This window comes from Paramisgurnus dabryanus, chromosome 24 (genome assembly GCF_030506205.2).
Source record: "Paramisgurnus dabryanus chromosome 24, PD_genome_1.1, whole genome shotgun sequence".
Classification (NCBI taxonomy): Eukaryota; Metazoa; Chordata; class Actinopteri; order Cypriniformes; family Cobitidae; genus Paramisgurnus; species Paramisgurnus dabryanus.
In genome coordinates this window covers 11,442,013-11,468,830 of record NC_133360.1, presented here as the reverse complement: position 1 = coordinate 11,468,830, position 26,818 = coordinate 11,442,013, and the positions used below count along the sequence as shown (strand labels likewise).

General features: G+C 39.5%; 1 protein-coding gene across 11 annotated transcripts in view; it reads right to left on the bottom strand.

Moving 5' to 3' along the window:
* The window catches only part of nfia (nuclear factor I/A), a 170,762-nt gene that overhangs the window by 42,709 nt on the left and 101,235 nt on the right, over window positions 1-26,818 (bottom strand). For all 11 annotated transcript variants that reach the window (XM_065245197.2, XM_065245204.2, XM_065245191.2 and 8 more), the window contains exons 3-4: window positions 15,526-15,591; window positions 5,196-5,270 (exon numbers count right to left, since the gene is read on the bottom strand). In XM_065245197.2, the coding sequence (XP_065101269.1) occupies window positions 5,196-5,270; window positions 15,526-15,591 (141 nt within the window). The remainder of the gene's footprint in view (window positions 1-5,195; window positions 5,271-15,525; window positions 15,592-26,818) is intronic.

The following is a 26,818-nucleotide window of genomic DNA, read 5'->3' as shown; positions in this document are numbered from 1 at the left end:
GGACTCGTGGACAAGTAAAAGTAAACAATGATTTTACTTTTATAGTCTGTTATTGGCCTTTTCTATTTGTGTGACCGTTTATAAACCCCATGAAATCGACTGACCAGTTTTCATTGGTGTGCAGACTTATTTCCTACTGAAACAGAAGTTTAGGGCAGGCTTATTCTGAACCCAATAGGCTATAAAAACGTCACAACCATGAATAACGGTTGTAATGTTTAAAAGAAATGTTTAAAATTGTCTTCAATATTTCGGTTTTGTTTTCCCAGACTCTTCTAAAAGTAAATTTTTAAGTATACAGAAAGCTCAATGAAAAGCAAGTTTTGATTGCATGGAAGAAAAAAAAATGCACTGATCAGATTTAAGGATTTTATTGCAGATGGCACTGCCCACTGGCAGGCTTTGGCACAGTGCTGACAAAAGCTGTGGGCGTATCCCCATCGGTACTGCTGGCACATGCTGACAGTGTCGGCAGGGCCGCGGCGGAAGGCACTGGCATGGCAGCCCCTCTCCTACTCCATAATTCATCCGCTCCCCCTGTTCGGTCATATGGCTAAATGGCGCGTGCCAGCGTTCAGCCTTCACCTAGGGATTTCCAGGTGTCTTTGCCCCTGGACCACGCTGCCTGCCGCTTGCCAACATTTCTGCCTGCAGACTAATACCAATAACCTCGTCCTAATCTCATATCCTCTCCCTTTTCCTTTTGCGGCCCTTGCAATCTTCCCTGAAGAGGCTTCGAGTGGGAGGTAGCAACGGCAGAACTGGCTCACATACAAGTCTTCTCGCTCACCTGAGCTTGACTGTGTGCCAAGCTGTGGGGTGCGATTGTGTGCCACTCCATTCATCTATAGTGCAGGGAAAAAATAAACTCTCTTCCTAAGAATACGGGACACACTGAGACTTCAGAAGGTGGAGGTAGGTGGGAGAGCCAGGGAAGGTGGGGGCCCGGGGAGGATATGGAAAGGGCGGACCCAATTTCAGAAATTACCCCAGCCTGGTATTGACTGGCCAATTATGCGGAGTTCCATTTACAAAAACGTAGCTGTAGCATCTAACTTTATGGAGACTTTCATTTCTCGCTCCCCACTCCCGGCCAGCCCCTCCCTTTCTCCCTTCCTCTCTTTTTTTGTGTGGCGCTTTAATAGGATATTGATCGACAGAAGCAGATTCGATTGGGCTGCCACTGAATTGTGTAATGGGTGCAACAAAGCCAAGGTCATAGTGTATAGTCAGGGAAGAGCTAAGGCAGCCCGTCGTCCATTCAATATCACGACCTTTCATCTTCCAGGCTGAACTCGACCCCTTCCCCGTTCGCTTAAATAAATCTTCCACGTAGAAGTCCCTGGAGGAAGTCCTCAGGGCAATTTGTACGCCACTTCACCATACCAGATTACCCTCTTCTACCCATCTTCCAATCTGGTGCACTTACCCTCTTCACTTGAACAAACCGGTGCTTTCCACAAGAACCTACCAAAGTCATGAGCGTGCATGCATACAGCACTTTAATTCACAGGCACTCCATAGGGAGCAATCCTGTTAGAGGACTTATGCTATCTGTGAGCTTTGCTGACTGTTGAACTTTTGAGATGGTATTGCCCATTAAGGAAGGGGCGAGGTTGATGCAAGAGGGTGAGACGAAAGGGGAAGAAATCTCCAAATGTTCCACTGAAGTGATTGTTAGTGGCTATTACTCCAGATGGGCGATTCTCCATGTAAGCGTTACATGATCACATCTGTTGATTGGCCATCACAAATCACTTTTGCCTTTCTTTGTGGTGATGCAGCTTAGTGGTTAATGGTCACGGCTAGGAATCTGAACTGGTTTGATCGCAACAGGGAGCAGGTTGAGCTATCACCGTTGTGCCGCCGAGGAAAGTACTTAACGGCTGGTTGCTCCGGGGGGAATTGTTCCTGTAATATGTGTGTATTCGCACATAAGTGCCTGCTAAATGACTACACTCTAAAAATGTGGGCCAGCGTTGGGTCAAAAAGGGATGAACCCAAGCCGTTGGGTTGTAATTTAACCTAGGTTGGTGTTTCAACCCAAAATTTAAATTCATTGTGGGTCATTTTCAGGGTTAATTTAACCCAATGGCTAGGTTTGTCCCTTTAAAGGCTGGGTGCATGGTTTCTGAAAGCCAATGTTGACATTTGAAATCACCTAAACAAACACGCCTCTACCCCAATAGAATCTGGACCTTCTTTTGATAGACCCGCCCCACACATACGCAACCCAGGCAACGATGTCGGTTAGTAGATACGCCCCTTAATGTCGATTGGCTACAAGTGTTTTTTGGTAATTGCCCGACCCGCTTCTCCAAAGTGTTTTCACTAGGGCTGTCACTTTTTATTCGATATTTGAATATGCATTTGAACATGATGTGAAATATCTGTATTCGAACTATAAATAAACCATCCGGTTTTTTAACACGCCATGTGTAGCACATTTTTTACACACCTCGGCTGAGAGTGAGACCGACGACGGCAACTGCGCGCAAGAGAGGAATCAAATTGGACCAACATGAATCTAATGTGCATGTCAAGATGTAATTATAGTTTGTATATAAAATGACATATATTATTGTTTATAGTTTTAAATATTATACCAGAATAAAAAAGCTTGTGTTAATAGGTTCGCATTATGAAATAAGTACGTATGAAGATAATTTCATCATTTTACAACGCAATGTAAACTTTATATTAAACAACACCAACAACAACATCATTTGTCTTGTAAAACGATTTGAAATGATCATGTGCCGACTGTCGCGCGTCACATAGACGACAGAGTCAAGTGAGATCTGCTTAAGTCAGCGGTAAATTTAATTTAATATCAAATGGTTTGTGCTCTCTATTATTAAAAACGGTCAAGCAAACAGCACTCGCAGGGTTAATGTACTTGTCAATGACGACTCACAAACGCAAGGGATAGGCTATGTATGTGTGCTTGTTGTCAATGAGATCACTTCATATCGCGCTCAAGCGCGGGATATGTGTGCTTGTCAATGACGGCATTAAATCCGAGGAATTCTGCGGGCGCGGATTCCGTTTGTGCCTGAATCTCCATTACGGTGTTTTTTTTTTTTTATGCACGCCTAATAAATTCGGATACTTTGCATGATATTCGATATCCGTTCGAATTTGATTTTTCTCAAAAGAGACAGCCCTAAATATCCTGCACCCCGCCTTTAAGACCCAATGATGGGTTGAAAATAACACAGCATTTTAAGTGGATTTACTAAATTCGCAAATTAATAAAATAAGTTGTATCTTTAAAAAAAAATGAAAAAGGTGTTTCTCTTGTTTAACGGTATAAACATCTTTAAAAATATCATAAAAAAGATGCATATTATATTAATGTCTATTATTATATTAATATATTATGCATAAAATAGTTTAAAAAAAATTAATGCTAAAAAACAAGAAAAAAATAATCCAAGAAAACTAAAACTTTTTTTAAATTTAGTTATTAAATATGCTTCATATTTATTTTGTTATCAATTATATTTAGTATTCATTTTGCTTGTTGAGTAAATGCCTGTTTTAAGGAGATTTTTATTGAATATGAAAACGATTGTTTAAGTATGACAGTCTCCCTGCACTTCTTTAAATGAATACATCAGTGAATCTGCACTGTATTGGCCACTCAGGAGAAATATGTTTTACATGACCCCCACCCATTCAGCCTCCGCTAACTAAGAGCCACTGGACTGTGAAAAGGATAGAAGGGAATGATGGGGGCAGAAAAAGAGAGAAAGAAAGAGAAGACTTTGATTTGAATTGAACATCCAGCATATGCCACCCAACGCTTGCCTTTCTTCTCAGTGTGTCACAGATGTTAGGATAAAAGCCGATCTCTCCGCAGAGCCGGATCAATTATGCATATTCCTTAATCTCGTTACTATCATACGCCAAGACTTCTGATGCAGCACAATACTATCAGACTTCTAATATCATTCATCATCTTCTACGCTGCACGTACGCCTGATCCATTACAAAAACTGTCCTACCGCATTGCCCGTACGCGCTCAACTCGCGCTGACCCCTGTCCGCCGTCTCCTGTCACGCGGCCAAAATGTGGTGGCACCCAAATGTTTGCTCTACCCAGATGCCGTCTTCCTGTTGGCAGGGACTGCGAGGGAAGCAGACTGGGAGGTGAGACCACGGTGGGCTTTTTGCCCAGGCCCACAACACCCTCTCCTTCGCCCGAGATTAGGTCACGGAGGAGTTGAGATCAATGCACCTTTGATCAGAGGGCTCCGGTGAGTGCTGACAGGCGCTTTGGATCGCTATTGTTAGCGGGTATCGACAGGTACGTATGGATCGCGCTGCGCTCTGTCACTCTCCACCCTGGATGTCTGCAATTTTTAAAGGTCACGTTTACTAGTCCCCCCTTCACGCTCCCGTCGCCTCGAGAAAGTCTGCTGTCCTTCGTTGGCACCCCGTCCTAATCGCTCTATCAATCTCGATTACCTCAAGTTGTGACAATACTCACATCGGAAAAAACGCATCTTTTTGGAAATGTGCAGCATTTACGAACTTACGAATGCAAGGTTATCTACTACAACATGCCGAAATATAACAATCTTCAATGGGTAGTCCAAGTACTGTGAGTCCAACCGCATTGCACTAAAGTACACTTTCAGCTGACTGCTGCATTTTCGCCGTTTCGATTTCTAATGAGCGGAGAGATAGCGGATTGAGCTCATTGTTCTGAAAAAAGCACCCGGAGATGGAGACGATTTCCTTGGTTCATCGCTAGCCTCATCCTACCTTTGGGCCAACTTTAGGACACCTAAAATAATGTGTTTCAGAGGTTGTGATCTCAATCTGCTGTAGGTCATCATACACCAGGCTGAAACTGATAAAACCCAATCCTCATTGAATAATTCCAGGCTAAAGGTTGTGGACTTTTTGTGTATTTACTAACAAATATAAACACACCAGGGAGTCTGACCGCTATTATATTTTGAGATCCACTTGATGATGAAAACCAATGATGCAAACATAAAAAGTGACCCAACTTGGAAAGCTACCCAGCCACCTTACCAGAGTAAGGTCATGTCAAAGATTGATATCAATGAATGAATTCAAACTTGGATGCTCCAAATGTCAAAATTAGACAATGAGAGTTTTTCATTTGAGGGTCACAAATTAAAACTACTTTTAAGGATGAAAAGCAAAAGAGATCTTACTCTGTGAGACTCGCACGAGCTCAGAGACGGTGAAGACGCCCGATGTGACGAAACTGTCCTGGAAGCCGAGGTGTCCTAGGAGACAAAATGAGATAAACTGTCACAGATTTGTGATCATAAAGAACGAGAGCTCTCGAATCAATGTACACACACACACGGAGTCCCAATGGGAAAGCAGATAGGAGTAGGGAGTGTTTCGATTGACAAAGAGGGTAGAGAACATCTGGATTTAGTCCCTCGAGTATGTGCAGTATTAAAGTGGGGCTGAAGCTCCCAGTGCGCCACACACATTTTTAATCTGCATAGGGAGCCCAAGAATTGTTTTTAATATATGTTTGTTTATAATATGTGGTGGTCTCAAATTTAAACTTGCTTTTTTTCTCGAACAGATAACTAGATTTTGACTGCCGCACAGACAGACCATAATTACCTTGTTTATTGTGTTGACTACAGCTGACCCAGGTCCTGCTTTTCTTCTCAAGTAGCCCAGATCAACCTCAGACTGACCCATATTTAACCAAACAGCCCTAAACTTAGCACTGATACCATTTAAAACTATAAACATAGAGACGGGCATGGGACTACATATCCCAAAAAACTTATTGCGTAAGCAGCTGCTGATATGGCGAGTCTAAACTTTTTTACATAAGTGTAACTACTTTAGGTCTTGGTAGCACAAATTGTTTTGAGATACAATTACTATAAAAAAAGGAAACTAAGAAACATTTCTTGTCTACTAAGAAAAAAAACGATCAAACACATTGGGTTTCATTCACGAAGCATGCGTACGCACAAATGTTTTAACTAACAAGTTATGAATCAACAAAAACGTTCACACTAAAATTTCTTCTAAATGTTTGCAAAAACTTAAGAAACTTAGTCCACATGTACGCAATAAATCATGAAGATGGAAAAAGAACCCTATAGAAAGTTTCAGAAGTAACAACATAAACAAGCGGCTTTCGTGGTCAACACATATCTTCCGGTAAACTCCGCTATTAATAAATAACAACAAAGTACTTTAAAGGTAGTTTATTTATATAACAAGCAAAATAAACAACACAAAGATTACATAGGAAACCAAAACATTTGTTTTTCAACGAGGTATTTGTTCAAAAGTTCAGTTTAGCAACTAGTCAGACCATTAAAAAAACCTGAAACCGGAAGTAAAGTTCGGACCATACGAGTATCGCATCACCGCACGTGCGTCCGATGAAACTGTCTATAATATATATCTCTGTTATATAGTTTTTATTTATATTTTACATATTTTATTATTACGCACATGTGGTCTAAGTTGTTTTTACGTTTTGCATACATTTAAAATAAATTTTAGTGTGAACGTTTTTGTTGATTTATGATTTGTTAGTTAAAACGTCTGTACATTTCACAAACAAATTTTTGAGTATGCACGCTTAGTGAATGAAACCCAATGTCTTTATTGTATCACAATTGCCCTGAACAATCTGTTAATCTTTTTAAAAAAAAAAATTGCAATAAAAAAACATCAACAAGGATGACGACAAGAAATTAGAAAATGATGTCAATTTTGCGTCGTTAATACATTAATGTAAATAAATAAATTTTACGTTTAATAGTAAGGCTCTAGAGATTTCCATGGTCGTCCTCATCAGGGTTCGCAATAATCATGAACAAGGAAAAAGAACCCTATAATATATCTGTGTTATATATTTTATATATTTTTATTTATATTTTATTATTGCGTACGTGTGGTCTAAGTTGTTCTTACTTTTTTGCATTCATTTAAAATAAATGTAAATATGAAAGTTTTTGTAGGATCATGATTTGTTAGTTAAAACATCTGTATGCACATTTCATGAACAAATTTGTGCGTACGGATGTTTTCACAAACAAATCGTGATTCAACAAAAACTTTCATATCAAAATGTCTTCTAAATGTATGCAAAAATTCAAGAAAACCTAAAACCATGCAATAATCACATACACTATAGTCAAATACTAGGCTATAATTATAATGTGTACGACAATGTAATATTTTATATCATAATATTTTCTGTATTATATATTATTAAACATAATCTATATTATTATTATTATTATTATATTAATTTTATAATATATTATTATAGCCTACTTATTTTCTCTAAACATATAAAGACGATGCGCGTAATGACAAATCTTCACGCTTTCCTTCCTTTACTTTTTAAATCTGTTTGATGTAAACGTTATTTAAATGTAATAAGTCCAAACGTTAATCACTTGATCTCCTGTCTCTTTTATTTTAGATACAGATGCGTCATTTTACAAATACATTTTACGTTTAATAGTAAATCTTAAAGGCTCCAGAGATTTCCATGCTCGTCCTCATCTGGGTTCTTTCTCTTAGTAAAAAAAAAAAAAAGAGGGTGACAAGACAAATCTCAAGAAGAAGTGATGTAGCTATTAAATGACTTCCTGTGCTGCTCGGTGGCTGGTGAGCTATAAAACCAACAATAGAAATTAGTTTAGTCTTGACTGGCTGCATGAGGAGACGTATAGCATGTGGACGAGCAGAATAATAAATAATAAAAATGGAGAGAGACAGAAAGAGAGAGAGAGAGAGAGAAAGGGAGGGGTAATATCTACGGCTCATTGCAAGAGAAAGTGCTGACATGAGCTAAAAGATTGCAGAGCCGGAGAGCATTCCTGCGCAGATGCCCCCGAGACTAAGCGAAGGAGTGAGTTCATTCGGGGGTATTAGACACGGGGGTAACGTACAATAGAGGGCAAAGATGAGCGATACGGCACGGAGTCACGGAACGACAGAAAGTGACAAGGATAGCGGCCCCCTAAGAGATGAAGGGGGTGCGAGAGAAAGTGAGAAAGGCGAAAAAGTCAAAGTTTCCACGCAGCTGTACATACTGTGAAACAACAATAACACGGGGTAGAAGCGAGACCCACGATTACTTGGAAAATGGAGGAGTGACGCAATGGAGCTTAGAGAGAGAGAGAAAGAAAGTGAGAGAGGAGTAAGCGAAGGAACCTTCGTCACTTGAATTCCAGTATAGGGAGCATATGCACGCTGAGTTCACCAAGGGCATTTCCATGAGTGCCTCATATAGGGAGAAAGGGGCGAGGGAAGGGGCAGGACTTCTATATCTCAACACAGATAATCACTCCCAGCTGTGTCCACTGTAGATCCGCACACACACACACTTGTAGGGAGGGGCTAGGGTTCGACTTTCACAGCAGCAGCGAGACCACAGCGAGTCTCTAAGCGCTGCAACAAGAGGACTGCCTCGACTCAAACTCCAGCGTGCCATGTTTACAGGCCTCGGGAGAGGGGACAAACTTGTTTTACGGCATTCGGGTGGTTGAGAAATAACATGCTTGAGTTTACCGAAAGTAAATCACATTTTAGCATCTTTGCAATGTGCTTAACACTTAGCCCGTATTGTTGGAGCAATATGACATTTTTCAGATTAGTGAAACAGGACGCCTCAAAGTAAAGGGGGGTGGGATTTGGTCTATAGGGAACTGATTGGATTGTGTGTTTTGGAAAAATGTGGACCGAGAAATTGTAAGACCAGAAACATACGGTGGAAAATCACATGCATGATGTTAAGTTGAAGGAAGGTGTTTGTTAAAATGTCAATGCAAATTTAAATCTGTGCCTTTATTACGTTAGAAGAGGAACCTAGAGATATTATCAATTATTTATGATGTCAATTGCACAACCAGTGTAAATACAACAGTGTGTCTATTTGCAAAAACACCACCACAAATCACTTAGTCATGCTTTTATTTTTTGACAGTTCAAGTTGTGAATCGAAAGAATTAATATGGCAACTGTTAAAAAGGTCAAAGTTTACCTTGCAGATAGAAGTGCTGTTCTGTCTGTCGTACTGATTAATTGTTCATGTTACTAACAGGCCTTTACCAGTATTGTGTTTTAACTAGGCATGGGCCGGTTATCGGTTTCAAGGTATACCGATGTTTTAAAGAGTCAAACTAACATTAGGTATGAGCTGGGTTTACACAAAATTCATTACATCATTAAGTAATGTAATTTCCAGTTAAAATATATTACAAAAATATTTTTTGAAAGAAAATTATAAATTAAAGGCTTTATTGTTGTATGTATGTTGCTTAAAAATAAAATGTATTGTGTCCAGTTAAAGAGTTGTTTGTATACGTCTGAAAAGAACACATTTTAGTGTTGCAATCTCAAAAAACCACAATACAGCGAAACCGTGGTATTTTTATCATACCGACAAAATCTCATACCGGCCCATGCCTAGTTTTACCTACGGATACACCGATGTATCGGGCTATTATCGGTATTGGCAGATAAAATCAATTTTCCCACTATTAGACATCAGCTGATTGTTTAACCCTTTCCCCGCCATTGACGAGTTATCTCGTCAATTAAGAGAAAACACTTCCCTGCCAATGATGAGTTCTTACGGCAATCCATTTTTCCGCTATTATCCAATAGGTGGTGCTCTTACCCGACTTGTAAAACAATGAAGCATCCACTGATCCAAAAACAGTAAAACCTCTGTGTGTGTTTTGATCATCGTTCTGAATCTGATCTCTAACAAAAGTCTTTTACAAAAATGTAAAATTTGGTATTTTCTAAGAAAACTACACATATTTGAGAGGAAATACAAATTAAGGTAGGATAAAATGTATTTTTTTTAAAGCAGAGGGTCTGTTCTTTCATTTGATATATTGTATGTTTATATATTAAACTTTTGTAAAAATCATAAAAAATTGAACCTTTTTTTAAAACCCTGGCGGGGAAAGAGTTAAAAACACTTATTATTATTATTATTATTATTATATTCTAGCAATCAAAAGGGACAGAAAAACGCAACTCATGCCATGTGATTATTTTGAATTGGGTCACAATGCTAACTTATTGCAGTCTGTATGCTTTGAACTTCTAGGATTTCACAAATCAAGGCATAAAACCAAAACTATCGGTATCGGTAGATGTCATTCTAAGTAGTCAAATTTCAGTATCAGCATAGATATTTTGTATCGGTGCATGCCTAATGTGAACAGGGTCGAATTTGTGATTTTATAATGATCTTCATATAGTCCTTAAAACAGACCCTATTATTTAATATTAAGTTAAAACTACATTAATTGCAGTTAAACAACTAAAAGAATTAGTTAAACCAAAGCACTTTGAGGATACTGCTTCAAAAAGCTCCTATGTTCCAATTCATGATTTTACATTTCCTTTGGTGTGTAAGTGTGTATTAGTACATGTTAACGATATGCAAACGATACAAACCCGAAAGTAAATGATGAAGCAAGTTATCGTCTTTAACGTAAATCTCTTTTCTTGGAGTACAACAAACACATGGATTGTGGGCAACAGTTTACTTCCTGGGATTGATGATGTAGTAAACACCGACATTATCATAATTCCTCCCGCTTCGGACTCACAGCCTGCGAGTTAAAGCAACACCAAAGAGTTTTGGCTCTTTGCTCCCCCTACAGGTTAGAAGCGTAATTGTCCATTACCCACTGTCATAAATACTGAGGCATAGCTGGCTCTGATTGGATTGTAGGTCTGCCGTAAAGCAAGTTTTTGTAGTATTCACTCGAACTACAGGACCACTACCCGACGTTTGGAAACTTCTTTAGTGCGGTTTTGGCCGATAGAGGGCTGCAAAGCGAATGTGAAAGTGCTGTTCATCCTGTTTAGAGTGGATGAACGACTGAAACTGTTTTGGAAGCGTTATTTCAAGGTAAAAAAAACTCTTTGGTGTTGCTTTAACTCCTGTTAGCATTGCATTGTGAGCAAATCTTTCAAACATGGTAAGGAGCGTCACATTTCCGGCTGACGTCAGAGGTATTCAGGCCAATTACAACGTACAGATTATCTGGCCAATCAGGGACACTGCGCTTTTCAAATCTTTGAGTTTTGTACAAAATCAGTATGTTTCAGGAAAACAGTATATCTGGAGCTAAAAATATGTACGGTATGTGAAAAATATTAAAGCAAAAAGCCCCAAGAAGCAGTGGGTTCCCAGTGCATTTTATAACAGCTAAGGGGCGTTGTTAGCTATTATAAAATATACTGTAACCCCACTGCTTCGCGGGGGTTATTGCTTTTATAAAACAATTAAGTCATATGCATAACGTTAGTGGGATTTTGTAAAATAAAACACAAATAAGCTGTAATTATATTATTACAAATATTACTCTTCCGCCAAACAAAGTAGTTCCTCAGAATCAAGTGTGACTGAAACGACACTGACGCAGCAAAGACACAATGAAAATATGATTAATCTAATTTATACATTAACATTTATATATATCAATCAAGTGATGATCAAATATGCTTGGAAGCATGCTTAACTCCATGCTTTCCCCGTCAGCGTTTTTTTTAAGTTGCCACCCAGTTGTAGTTTAATGCCTTGCAGAAAAATGATCTTCTTTAAATAAACATAAAATATCAAATGAAAGAACAGACCATCCGCTTTCAAACAACAACAAAACAACTGTGTTTAACTGTATTTACTGCCTTGGGTGTTGATTAAATGCCCCACCTCACCCTCCCCACACAACTTTCTCTGTACAGTTATTAGAGAAGAGGATATCCTCTAGCCTTATCTACTATTCTGTGGGTTGTGCAATGGCCATGCCGTCCCAGAAAGAAGTCCGCCTGCTTTGTGAAAGTGCACGTAGCATGGAGCACAAGGGTCAAGGTTTACCAGTAACAACAAGCCACGAAGGGGAAAATACTTGTGTTTTTCTGCACCAGTGACGAGGAGAGACTGAGAAATAGAGAGACAATAAGAAAGAAATTTTCCTGCTTTTGAAACCTCGGCTAAAGTAATTTTTTTGTGAAAATATAACCTTGATATTGTTAATATTGACTGAGTAGGGTCATGTCAAAGATTGAAATCGATGCGAAATTAATGAGCGAAATCATCTCAAAATTTGATTATGAGACTTTAGCCTGGATTTCACAGTCAGGGTCGCATATTTACACTGTTGTAAACAGCAAATGTTTTATAAAAGTTTAACCCAAAGTAAAGGCCTTAGGCTTTGTCTGGTGGTATATAAGCAGCAGTTATGATTCGGTTATCTAAGTTTAGATTCTCGCCGGTGTAAAGATCCAGGAAGGATGTTACTACTGATATGAAACCAGTTTTAGTGTGTTTTGATAAACCAGTTTTAATAAATCAACCATTTCAACAAATCTGAATTTGGATGAAAATAAATAATCTATATCATGACCGAAAGATACAGATACCAGATGGACAGCATTTGTAAGGGAGAGAAAATATGGCAAAAACAAAGGAACTAGCGGAGTGATTATGTGTAGCATCTGCACCGACGGCAGAAATTAGGGGTGATCTTCAGTTCATTGAGAGAGAGAGAGAGAGAGAGAGAAAGGCAGATGAAAAGATAATATCAGCTACATGCAGGATGAGAATAATGAACACGCTCGTCTATCCATATCCACTAATCTGAGTAAACAGGGCGATGTTGGTGTCACACACAAGGGCGTGGAAATAATAGCTCAGGCTCCACCGTGCACATCTGCGATAATCTTCAAAATATGCCTTATAATCCAGTGTTGAGAGATACACATGTAACCGAGCTCTGGGAGAGAGAAACTGGGACTTTTCGACATCATTTTCTGTTTAACTTACATAAACAAGCGACTTTTATCATTCAAACACTGTCGTTGTTTTTGAAAACTGATAGTGAGTTTGCAAAGACTTTTTTATTTTCTGCTATTAATTTGTAAGCAGATACCAAACTATTCTGTGTTAAAGGAAAACACCACAATTCTTCTATATTTTACCATGTTATTAGCTCAACTTAGACAAATTAATACATCCCTATCATTTTTAATGCGTGCACTTTTAATCTTTGTACAGTGCCTTGTGAATGTGTTAGCATTTAGCCTAGCCCCATTCATTCCTTAGGATCCAAACAGGGATGAATTTAGAAACCACCAAACACTTCCATGTTTTCCCTATTTAAAGACTGTTACATGAGTAGTTACACGAGTAAGTATGGGGGCACAAAAAAAAACTTTTGTTTGGAGCCATAGGAATGAATGGGGCTAGGCTAAATGCTAACACATTCACGAAGCGCTGTACAAAGATTAAAAGTGCATGCATTGAAAAAAGAAAGGTATGTATTAATTCAACTAAGTTGAGGTAAGAACATAGTAAAATATTGAAAAATGGTGTAGTTTTCCTTTAAGAGCAACAGATATGGACTGACCTGAATACAGTCTTCTGCATAAGCTCAATTTGCACATGTGCCAACTGCTATGCCATGGCTTTGGAAACCTGGGTAATATTTTTTAAGTGCTCAAGGGGGTACTCCAGCCAAATATCAAAATATCTCACCCTCAAGCAATCTGAGATACATATTTGGAGTTATTTTAGTTAATATACCTGCTTTTCCAAGCTTTATAATGGTAGAAAACAGGGATCAGGGAACAACTTCTGACTTTAAACCCTAAAACAGTGCATCCATCCTTCACAGAGGTAATCCACACGACTCCAAGGGGTTAATAAAGGTCTTCTTTGAGTAATCGATGTGATTTTGTAAGAAAAATATCCAGATTTCAAACTTTACAAACTGTAATAACTAGCTTGGGTTCGCGCGAAAGGTTTAGCGTAGTGAGCATTCGTTGACATGGGTACGTTGCACAGTTACTCTCGTAAATTGCATGACTCCAAGATGACATTGGGTCTCATTCACTAATAATTGCGTATGTTTTTCGTATTTATACGCACACTTGAACTTCTCACGAAAACTTTCTGTCTAATTCACAACAGGTGCATACGCACATGAGTTTGTTCTTATACTTGTTCTTACGTTAGTGAATTTGGAGCGTTCTACACAAGTGGCCACGTGCATGAGTTTGGTAATTTGCATAAAACACGCCCAAACCAGCTCCATATAAGGGTTTTGCAAATAGTTTTAGTCCACAGATAATTTTAGAGCAGTTTGTCATAGAAGCAAAGAGCTCGAAAAGAAATCCAAGATCATATTTAATATTGTTTGGGAGGTTTTGCTGTCGCTGGAGGAAGCCAGTGCTGTTCACCGACCTGAGTAATATTAAAGAAGTACTGGATGCGTTAACAAATATGACATTTAATTAATATGACAGAGACGCTTCTGTATCTAAAATAAAACAGACAGGAGATCAAGTGATTGACGTTTGGACTTCTCATTACATTTACATGACGTTTACATTAGGCATTATGCAGACGCTTTCATATTTAAGATTTAAAGGTGCAGTGTGTAATTTTTAAAAGGATCTCTTGACAGAAATGCAAAATAATATACAAACTATATTATCAGGGGTGTATAAAGACCTTTTTTTGATGAACTGTTATGTTTTTATTACCTTAGAATGAGACATTTTGCCATTTTGTGCCGCCATGTTTCTACAGAAACTCTTAACGGACAAACTAAGTTTTTTACTAAGTTGTCTCTGTCAATTAAATTGTTTTGGTGGTGGCTTCTGTAACTTCTCTATGCATTTCAAAAGCGAGGGAAGGGCAGTGGACTGAGCCACTGGTTGCAATTCACAACCTCACCACTAGATGCCCGCTAAAATTTACACACTGCACCTTTAAAAAGTGAGGAAGGAAAGCATGAAGATTTAAGTAGACTATAATAATGTATAATATAATGTATTTAATAATATAGATCATGTATAATAATATATAATACAGAAAATATAATAATATCAAATATAATCATGAACATTTTATATATCAACATCATACATATTATAATTATAGCCTAGTATTTGATTTTAGTGTACGTGATTATTGCGTACGAGTGGTTTTAGGTTTTCTTGAATTTTTGCGTACATTTAGAAGACATTTTAATACGAAAGTTTTTGTTGAATCACGATTTGTTTGTGAAAACATCCGTACTACGCACATCTTCCGCACAAATTTGTACGTACGCATGCTTAGTTAATGAGACCCAATGTTGACGGAAGCTAGTTATAATCGCTTATAAAGTTTAAAATATGGATTTTTTTTACAATATCGCATCGATTACCCGCAAAACATCTTTTTAAACCCATTGGAGCCGCGTGGATTACTTCTGTGAAGGATGAATGCACTTTTTGGACTTAAAAGTCAGAATTTATTCACCGATCCCTGTTTTCTCCCATTATAAGGTTGGAAGAGCAAGGACATTTACTAAAATAACTCCAAATGTGTTTGTATGAAAGATTGAGTGTGAGTAAATCATGGGGTACTTTTGATATTTGGTTGAAGTATAACTGCAAGGATTTTTATTTTGTTTGAGGGAGCCAATGTACATACAGCAGATGTGTGCCAATATAAAAACTCACCGTTTTCAGGCTGGTCTTTGATGTCACTATCACTGGGCTGATTCGGACTGTCAGACTGCCCTGTTTCTGCAGAGAAAGAGAGAGAGAGAGAGAGAAAGTGAGACATTGGTTTTATAACACAGAAAAGCACATCGCAGACTGCTTATTGCATTGCCACCATTTGTAAAGCTCAGGTCGCAGATGACAAACTTCTAGTCAGAAGTCAGTAGGAATCAACACCAGGGTTGCTGACCATGCAGTCTGGCTGCAGGCGTGCAGGTGTAACCCTACTCTTGCGTGTGTACGCTGCAGGATTCAGCATAAGAAATGACTTTCCAAGCTGACTGCTGCTATAGTAGACGGCAAGACACTACTGTATATCAGGATAGTGCAAACATCATACAGTACAAGCAAGCCAAAGGTTCATTTTGGTATCCTACATAATGTGGCGACAATATAACCTTGATATTTTTAATATTATTTATGTTAACCAATCCAACTTTAATGCTCCTAATCTTAAAATTAGATTATGAGACTTTAACTCACATATATTTAATAAAATGCAAATTGTAAATTGCATCCCACGTCAGTACTCAAAAGTAAAAGGAAGTTATCCGAATAGATGATTGTACTCCAGCCAACGTCCTTTTGGCACGCGGCTCGGTAGGTCAGACCAGCAGCGAGGTTCGGCCTGTGAATTCACACCGAGTGTGCTATTTGCAGCCGAGGCACTTATGGAAATAAGTCTGGAGAGAAAGCCATCGGACCTGGGTGCGCTGCATAAAAAAGCCCTATAAATTTGATGGGCCCAGATTTCTCCCAAGAAGTGCTCTTTAACTGTGCCATTAGCCGTGATGGCGATGATTCTCGCCTAGACGTTCGGGGGGAACTTTCGTGAAATTCTCCCCGGACCCGACGCCGTCTCTTTATCTCTTCTGCTACAGCTAAAAAGAGCCAAAAACCATATCCTTTAGGATGATTTAGACGATGGGGTAAGTATTGATTTCCCAGTGTAGATAAAATAGTGGGGAGAAATATTACTTATATCCCTTAAAAACAGCGCTGGTGAATTTGCGAGCAGATTCTGATTCATGGCATCCACCAACATAGCAGTCAGACGTTTTCCTAATATCATTTTGGGCCATATATGGATTAAAACAGTGCTTGTTTGGAATACATCAGTGTTTAACAATGTACTGTGATGTGAAGCAACATGAAGTAAGGTTTCGTTCATAACGCTTTGAGTATCACTTACGTTTTCAAGGTATTAAAGGAAAACACCACCGTTTTTTGATATTTGATTATGTTCTTACCTCAACTTTGACGAATTAATACATACTTATCTTTGTTCAATGCGTGCACTTAATCTTTGTACAGCGCGTCATGAATGTGTTAGCATTTAGCCTAGCCCCATTCATTCCTTAGGATCCAAACAGGGATGAATTTAGAAGCCACAAAACACTTCCATGTTTTCCCTATTTAAAGACTGTTGCATGAGTAGTTACACGAGTAAGTATGGTGGCACAAAATAAAACTTTAGTTTGGAGCCATAGGAATGAATGGGGCTAGGTTAAATGCTAACACAATTACGAAACGCTGTACAAAGATTAAAAGTGCACGTATTGAAAAAAGATATAAAGTTGAGGTAAGAACATAGTAAAATATAAAAAAACGGTGGTGTTTTCCTTAAACATATCAGAATAAATCAAGCATAAAGCATATAGGCTTCAATACATTAAAGGGATAGTTCACCCAAAAATGAAAATTCTGTCATCATTTACTCATTATCATGTTGTTACAAACCTGTATACATTTCTTTGTTCTGATAAACACAAAGAAAGATATTTTGAAAAATGTTTCTAACCAAACTGATCAGAGGCCCCATTGATATCCATAGTAGGAAAAAGAATACTATGGGAGTCAATGGAGACTCTGATTGTGCTTATAAGAACAAAGATATTTATACAGATTTGTAACAACATGAGAGTGAGTAAATGATGACAGAATTTTCATTTTTGGGTAGACTAATTAAGTTGATATATTTTACATAGAAATGCATTTAATTGAGACCAAAAATTGAATGTCTAAATGAAATAAAGACGTTCCCCGCACCAGAAACCAGAAGGAAAGTTTGGCCAACCCCTTCATCTGCTCCTAGACAAAGTAAACAATTTAGGGCCTTGTTTGCATTCAGCTCAGCGTTGCCGTCTGCATCAACAGTTTAAAACAAAGGCAATCTGAAGGGTGGGCCGGTAACACGTATGCCCACCCCGGCAACAGCCCAGAGATATGTGAAAGCGCGACAAGGGGGCCGAGACCGGGCGCTGGGTGGGTGTGTGTACGCCGAGACTTTCACACACTCTCCCAGTTGCCCTCTACAGACCAAGTGCACTCTCACAGCGCCCATTGCTAATTAAATATGCAAATGAGGCGTGAGACCCAGACTCTGTGTGTCACATCTGCATTTACCCCCTGTCGAGGGCCCTTAGAGAGTGAAGGGGACAAAAAAATTCCCGTCTGAAATAAACAACACAAAAAGACACTAAACAACAAACAACTAAATACCGTGCACAAACAGGGCTATTCACGAGTCCTAAATCCTCTATACAAGTGCATAACAAGCCACTCTTTGGGATAGGGTCTGAAAGACAAGGCCGGGATAGTCTCTGCCTATGTGTAATTTTGTTCTCACACCATCAAAAAGACAAAAACGCCGCTTGGGTGTGGGTGAATGAAAGAAACCTGGAGTGACTAAGTAAAAGTGTTATTCCGCCTCGATTCGACAACAGAATTCATTATTGAACAATCGATGGCGGCGCATACGGATGCATGACGTACATTCCTCGCCGCTGAGGTAATAAGCTTCCTTCCTGAAGATCATCTAGTATTGTTAAGTTACTGCTAACAAGGTTGCCAATTAAAGCTGCAATTCGTAACTTTTGCCTATATGTCGCCATCTATGTTTGAAACATAAAACTGCAAGTGAGTTTACGTACTTATGTTTACGTGAAATTAAACCAGACAGCATTTAAAGGAAAACACCACCGTTTTTCAATATTTTACTATGTTCTTACCTCAACTTGATTAATTAATACATAAGTATCTTTATTCAATGCGTGCACACATATTTGTACAGCGTGTCGTGAGTGTGTTAGCATTTAGCCTAGCCCCATTCATTCCTTAGGATCCAAACAGGGATGAATTTAGAAGCCACCTAACACTTCCATGTTTTCCCTATTTAAAGACTGTTACATGAGTAATTACAAGAGTAAGTATGGTGGCACAAAATAAAACGTAAATCCATCAATATTACTGCACCCGAGGTCGAAGTGCTGCAAATTAAGTGTTTTTCCGCCATACAATATAATTCTCATTTTTTATCCGCTTAAAAAAATCGCCACATTTTGTTTTGTGCCACCATACGTAACTACTCATGTAACAGTCTTTAAATTGGAAAAACATGGAAGTGTTTGGTCGCTTCTAAATTCCTCCCTCTTTGGATCCTAAGGAATGAATGGGGCTAGGCTAAATGCTAACACATTCACGACGCGCTGTACAAAGTTTAGGTGCACCCACTGAAAAAAGATAGGTATGTATTCATTTGTCTAAGCTGAGGTAAGAACATAGTAAAATATTGAAAAACTGTGGTGTTTTCCTTTAAAACATAAATCAATAACATAAAAAACATATATTGTATATTATTAAAAGCTTACAGTTGTAAACACGGAATTTGTATGTACTAGCTCAATAACCGATTTTTGTTATGAATTGGAAAAGTTACGGAAAAAGTTACGAATTAAAACATCTTGGGTTCGTTCACCAAAGCTGTAGCTACTTGAAAAGTATATGTAGGTTGTAAAACAAGTGTAACAAGCTTTCACCGAGCACGGCCCGATCGCACACACACACACACTAGTAGGAACGAATGTAATGTCATGGCACTCTGTGAATTAGTCGGTGAGGTGATTACCTAATTAGATCATTAGGACCGACTTGCTGCGGCAGGCAGGTTGGGTTCGAGTGTTATACCCCCTGGCCTGCCTCCCTCTCTCTCATCTCATCTCCCTCTCCAACTCTTCCTCTCCCAGGCCAGGCTAAAGGCTTTGGGAAGGGGGGGCACATGCACACCGCCTGGTCTGTTTCATTATGCATGCGCTAAACCATCTGTACTTCTCGCAGGTCGTCCGTCCCAACCCGCTGCCTTCTCACCAAGTGCTTTGCTGTAATCCAATTGTGTGTTAAAACCCTGCTTTCAAAAGGCCTTTTACACAGTGGGCTCAGGAACACGAAGGCCCATAAAAGGAGGCAGAAACTTAATTTAGAAATACAATCGGGCCTTTCTGGAGTATCAATAGAAGGTGAAGCTCCAGGGATTGGAGCATTGTTTCCACAAGTATCGTCCCCCTGATTTTTTTTTACCTTTTCTTTTTAGGTCGAAAGACATTATGAGATGGTGGGTGCTGAAAAGCCAAGAGGTTTATTCTGGAATTCCTGTGTAGTCACACTTGAGGCCAGACTTTTCGAGGAACTCCGGCGGAAAGCGCTTCGGACCGAATAATCGCTAAGGCTACAAAAATGTCTTTGGAGAACAGCATATTTTGGCTGTGATGTGTATTACATAAAAAGGAAATAAATTCTGGAAAATGCGATGAGTCACAAGGCAGATGGAGAACATGTTGATTAGCATTGTGACATAAAATTCAGAGGAAAAGTTAAAGAAAAAAGCATTAGAAATTAAAGGGGAATTCTTGGCCAATGAGTTCACTGAAAATGCAGGTGGGGTCACGTAACATTCGAAAAGCTCAGATGCAAAACAAGTTTTCTTGTAAATGTGCATTTTTGATCAGACTCTTAAAGGGGCCATGGCACAAGACTTTTTTAAGATGTCAAATAAATCTTTGGTGTTCCCAGAAGAGCACATATGTGAAGTTTTAGCTCAAAATACCATATAAATAATTTATTATAACATGTTAAAATTGTCACTTTGTAGGTGTGTGCAAAAATATGCCATTTTGGGTGTGTCATTTAAAATGCAAATAAGCTGATGAAATCCAAACACTGATCACAATGATGGTGCTTTGTTGCAATTAAAACTCAATTGTGCTTTTCTCTGCCCTAAATGGCAGTGCTTTGGTTGGATAGTGCAGATTAAGGGGCGGTATTATTATAATAAGAGCTCCTTATGACATCATAAGGAGAGCCAAATTTCAACGATCTATTTTTTCATGTGCTTGTAGAGAATGGTTTACCAAAACTAAGTTACTGGGTTGATCTTTTTCACATTTTCTAGGTTGATAGAAGCACTGGAGACCCAATTATAGCACTTAAACATGGAAAAAGTCAGATTTTCGTGCCATGCCCCCTTTAATGGACTAGTATATTTCTGAATGGCCCAAGGCCGGTTTTACGCGGATTTGACGCCAAAGTATTTAATGACTGTATAACGGTATATATTCACACGGGGGGAAAGCGTTAATGCTTGATGGAAGGCTTGTCTGAAGCGTGGCCAACAGCCAATCACAGTACCTGCAACACATGCTCCGGTCTTTCATAAACGTAACTGGCTGTTATTTGCATAAGGCGATCTGATTGGCTGACGCACGTGTTGCAGCTTGAAAAGTTGAGAAATGTTCAACTTCCGGCACGAGCAACGACACTGCCGGATCCACAATTCAGTTCGGCAACGCATGACGTCACCCATTAAAAGTGAAGCGTGTAAACGCACCATAATGCGTGCCGAGAGCATTCGGTTAAAATCATCATCTCATTTTTGATAGAAGTGGCGTTTAGCGGCTTTTCTTATTCTGATACATCGGTGTACATCAAGGGCTATACGAATACCAAAACAGTCCTAGGGTCATGTTCTTTCTGATCCCATTTTTCAAACTTTAGTATTTTTGAAGGAGGAACTTCATAGAACAATGAAGACATCAGTCCGTTTTGAGGACAGTGAAACAGCGGTTTACAAAGTGTGTGAAAAATACCGCATTTTTTTACACATGAACACACGCTATATTGCGCACTGTAAACACAATCAAAGCTTCAAAAACACAGAAAAAAACGGACCTTTAAGGACTGATTCTCGTTGTTCTGAGTGAGAAGGTGGAGAAAACTATTTGTTTCCGTTAGGCCGCTGCCCGTGTGCGATGTTTGAGTAACCCCGACCTTTCCCCCTTCTCTTTTACGTCACACCGTATTTAATAAGAGGCAGTGTTTAGACAGGACCCTTCTGCTTCTCTTCCACAAATCAGCCCGTTGCCCGGGCCTGCGCCGTTTTTCTTCTCTCGTGGAGCGTCGCTTGTTTACACCGCTGTTTACAAAGCGAGACGGGAGGGATAGTGTTACGGCCAGTGTTTACTGATCCTGTCTGGATTTTGAATAGTAATACGGGCGTGTTTCTTGTTCTTCTGTTTTGTTTCATTGCTTTTGAGAAATACGGAAGGCACTCGTAAGAAACGCACCAAGTTCGGGAGCCTCTCTGTGCAAGTCTGATGTGCCGGAGCTCATGAACAGAAAGGGGTGTGTAAAAACGAGCAGAATCCGCTTTGTGGTCGCCCAGCGATGACATTATGGGATCACTGCGGTACAGTAAACCAACAAGTGCAATCTGGCAAAAAGCAATAAAACACTACACGAGTCTCAATTCTTCTCGTGTCTAGCTATTTCCCTCTGCAAACATACAGCTGAACCAGACCACGTCTGCAGCAGCTATCAGTGAGCATTGGTTGAAGATCAACGGTCTCAAAGGAATGCCACGTCTCCTTACTTGAACTTGTAAATCAGCTCTTGTGTGCTGGTGCTGTAAGAGAAGCTGTCTGCATTGCCGAGTTACCGTTACTACGAGACAAAAGAGGGACATTCCTAAGTCCACGTCCCCCCTGGACTGGCGGGGACATTGGGAACAAGATATCATTATTAGGCAAGACAGCATAAGAGAGGTGTAATGAGAAGCCAGCAATGGGAAGTCAATAGCTCTGATGCAAATTATCCACATAGACAGCTGTCTCACAAGCATCCAAAATGAAACCTCATAAGCGTTTCTAAGAATTCGCCAATAAAACTGCAAAAAGTGCACAGAGGAATTAAAGGGATAGTTCACCCAAAAATGAAAAGTCTGTCATCATTTACTAACTCTCATATTGTTACAAACCTGTATAAATTCTGTTGTTCTGATAAACAAAAAATAAGATATTTTGAGAAATGTTTGTTACCAAACCGTTCATGGATTCGTCCCCATTCACTTCCATAGTAGGAAAAAAGAATACGTGTACATTCCTCAAAATATCTTCATCCGTTTTCATCAGAACAATGAAATGTATACAGGTTTGTAACAACATGAGAGTGAGTAAATGATGGCAGATTTTTCATTTTTGGGTGAACTTTCCCTTTAACTGATAACTGATGTGTTCCTGCAGTTCAGTGGTACAGCATTGTGTTCATTGCAGCACAAAAGTTGTGGGTTCGATCCCGAGGAGCACAATTATTGATATAATGTATACACTGTACAACAAAGCCGCTTTGGACAAAAGCATCTGCCAAATTCACTTGTCATTTTATGTCATTTTGTTGTTAGGGTGTTGGTAGGCTAATACACATAAACACTGGTGTGAAATTGTCATTTTGTTTTGTAAAAGTCAATTATTTTAGTTAAATGATTTTTATTTTTCTTGTCATCTTGGATTACACTTTTCAAAGAGCTTTTCAAAATGTACAAATTATTAAAAATAAAATTATTCTTGAAATGACAAGCTGGGAGTTCACAAAGTTACTTTTTTGATGCCGGTGGCACAAATGCCAGACTAGTAATAGGGCTGTGATGGGGTGGGCGATAAACCAGTAGGTAAGATAAACCATTAGAGATTTTGGACTTTCGTTTCTATCGAGGTTACGCGCCCACGTCATGTTGCTGTGCGCGCGGTCACGAAAACGTAACGTTTGTACACGTATTTAAGCACCGCAGTTTTTTTAAAAAAGTGATTTTAAGCTGTTCAAACACAAACAACAGTGCTATATGCGCATGCTGTCGTGAGCATTTTTGGTCTTAAAGGATAATTCCGGTATTTAACACTTTGAGTCTCATTTCTGGTTTGTTTTGGATGAATTACAGTGATGGACACTGAAATTTTGACAATGGGTCGTGTCTTGAGTTTTTGACTCGTTTAGAAGCGTCTCTTGACTGTTTCAGAATGGACGTCAATGGGCCATGCACAAACATGTCATTAAAACAACACTTAACGTTCATTTTCAAAACTGTGCTACTCACGAGTGGTTCGTGGTGTTCGTTGATGATTAAAAACAAGTTGTGTAGCGAAATACAGTTTCTGTCGTGTTTTATTTGGCATTTTGTAAAATTCCATTGACTTCTCTTGGAAGAATCATTGCTCGCTGATATATCACTCCGCCGCCGGGAAACAGAAAAGGGTCTGTTTACATGTGGTTGTAGTTTTTCGCTCGGTTTCTCTCAGAATAAATTTTTCCCATATTTGATGGCTCAGTGACCAGCTTTAGGTTTGAAGTTGAGCTCGATTGTGACTATCTATACGCTAGACACCGAGCGTACTGTATGGCAAAGTGGTTGTCACCATCAAGTGGTCGGGAGTGTGCTAACGCTTCAGACTCAAATATAGAGCGGAAGTATATACGCGGTTGTGAGGTATCTGAAAAAATAGTTCCACAATAACACGGATTGAAATCATACATTGCGCCAATATATTTGTTTTTAATCATCAACGAACACCACAAACCACTCGGTGAGTAGCACAGTTTTGAAAATGAACGTTAAGTGTTTATCTTTAGTAAGCTTGAATTTAGTTTGTTTATATCTTCCTTTGTATGCATGTATACGTTTTTATGAGAATTATGAAGCTTCTAATATAAAAACCTTTTTAAAAATATCGTTATCATGATAAATTAATCATATCGCCCACCCCTAAGCTGTGATGTAGTCTGGATGCATGACATTTCTGCACCCTGATTTTAATGTTGATTATCATACCTACTTAAGACCCAAAAATGCACTTAAAGGAAATTTGTTGTGGCGTTCAATGATTACCTGGCAACCGAACAATAGGTATCAATTGTACGTTATGAAAACTGTATTCTGGCTGTTGTTAAGCTGTGTCTGTCAAATTGCTCCAGCCAGAAAAACGATGTGTAAAAGGAGAAAAAGTAGACTATTGAGAACCTATTTCGTAATGCCTGCAGCTTCTCTTTGGGAAAAGACCAATTCCCTGGCCTGTAGGCAAATCCTCTTTCTGACTGTTACTCGAGCTTTTCGACTCCCATGATATGAACTGCAGTTTCTAGGAAAAGGCAGGAAAGGCAAGCTGAGGAGGAGGAGGAGGAGGAGAAAAGTTCTTGGCCTTTTCCCAGGATAGGAGAGAGAGAATCAGAATCCCAGAATTCCCCCGGGATATGGTGAAATATACAGCCCTGGGGCCACTTTCAATTTACTCTCTCCGGTTCTCTCTTTCTCTCTAAATAGTTGGGCAGTGAAAGAAAAGCTGAAGCTGTCAGGGATCTAATGTGTACTGCGACCTCCTGTAGCCCTGATGTGGAGAAACAGAAAGACAGAGAGCGGGTCAAGTGTCTGTGCGAGCACGGATTCCTCAAAGGGAATATAAGGGGGAGAGAGCGTTCGCAACACGAAAAATAGAAATATATATTCAAATACACGAATAAAGCCATTCAGCAAGCATCAAGGAAACAGCAAGGAAACAAAAGCATGTGCATGCCTTCCTAACAGTTTACCGTTTCCAACTAATCATCATATGTCCAAACAAAAAGATCGAAAAAGCAGATTGCCACGATGCCTACTTCCGCGAGCCGCAGACACATCCTGTCTTTGTCTTGAGCTTGAACATGTACGACGGCACAGGTAGAAACATTCGCCTTTGCTCCGATAAAAAGGGATCTTTCAAAAATATACTCCATGTGGCCCCTGCGGTCCAGGAGTGGAACACAATAGGTACTACCGGCATGGCATTGTTATGCCTGCCTGCGAGCCCATGTGTGTTGTTCGACCTCTGTCAGGCCTGATTTCCTGGACTTGTGTCTGAGGATGCCGTACTGAATCCGAAAAAAGTGTTGTCAGTTTGACTGTCATTTGTCAGAGATCTAATCTCAGTGAGTACCGTGGGATCCTGTCTTTGTGTCTAGGACGGGAGCAGATTGAAGGGAAACAGAGCCTATGTGCATATGTAGCAGCGTGCTGCAATTCATCGCTCTCCAAGAGTCCAGCTGACAGGCTCCAGCTGCAGATGGAAAGGAGACGTGCGATGTGCATGCTGGGTGTTCGTGTGCTGTCAGGATGGTGGACACACCTGTCTCCACAACAACCTCCGCCTGCAGCCAGGTAGTCTGTCTCTAGCTGACACGGAGGTGTCATTGCTTGCTATAGTCATCATGCTGACAGTGGGGTGAAAGTGGAGAAGGTGTCTGGATTTTTTTCAATACTCCATCTATCTATCTATCTATCTATCTATCTATCTATCTATCTATCTATCTATCTATCTATCTATCTATCTATCTATCTATCTATCTATCTATCAAATCTAAAAATATCTTTCAAAAAAATAGTGTTGTAAGTATTAGATATGACCTAAGCCTTGTTTTTATTCGCAAATGAAACATGGCACCTACTAAGGTCCATTAGCGTTCTCAATACAGATCTTTTGTATTTCTTAGCACACAAACCATCAACATTGCATGTAAACATAACGGTGCAATGCTCCGTTGCATTTAGGTAAACAAATCCACACCGCATAAATAAATAGTGGGTAACATTCGCGCCTTTCGTGGCACGGAGTGTGCGCTTGGCTAGCCACCGACACCGAACCGTAACCCTGTGGGTAGGGAGGCCGTGTCTCCGACCCCCCTTTCCTTCTCCCTCAGAATGAGTGAAAATAGAAAGTCTCTATGATCTTGGCAGTAAAACGTTACCAAAAAAAAAAAAAGATGGGGTGATTCGATTTGGCAGCCAACTTTTTCACTCCCTCTCGTTGTCTAACTCTGTTTGCTCTCTCTCTTCCTTGGAGAGCGCCTGACCGTGTTTGGAACAGACTGGAACAGACACTTGCCAAAACCGAAGCGCACGCGGCCAGAGATGCGCTGCTCGGCCCGCAACTTCCCCTGCGTCGTATTTTTCTCACGTTGCCTGTCGCGGAGGAAACCCCCCCTGCATCCTGGGCACCAGACCATGGCGGCGGCCACCCACCACCCAAAATTAAAATGGATAAGGTCAAAAATGTATTGATTAAAATAAAACAAATAATTGATAATTTAAATAAAAAGTAAACGCAATTTAGATGTACAA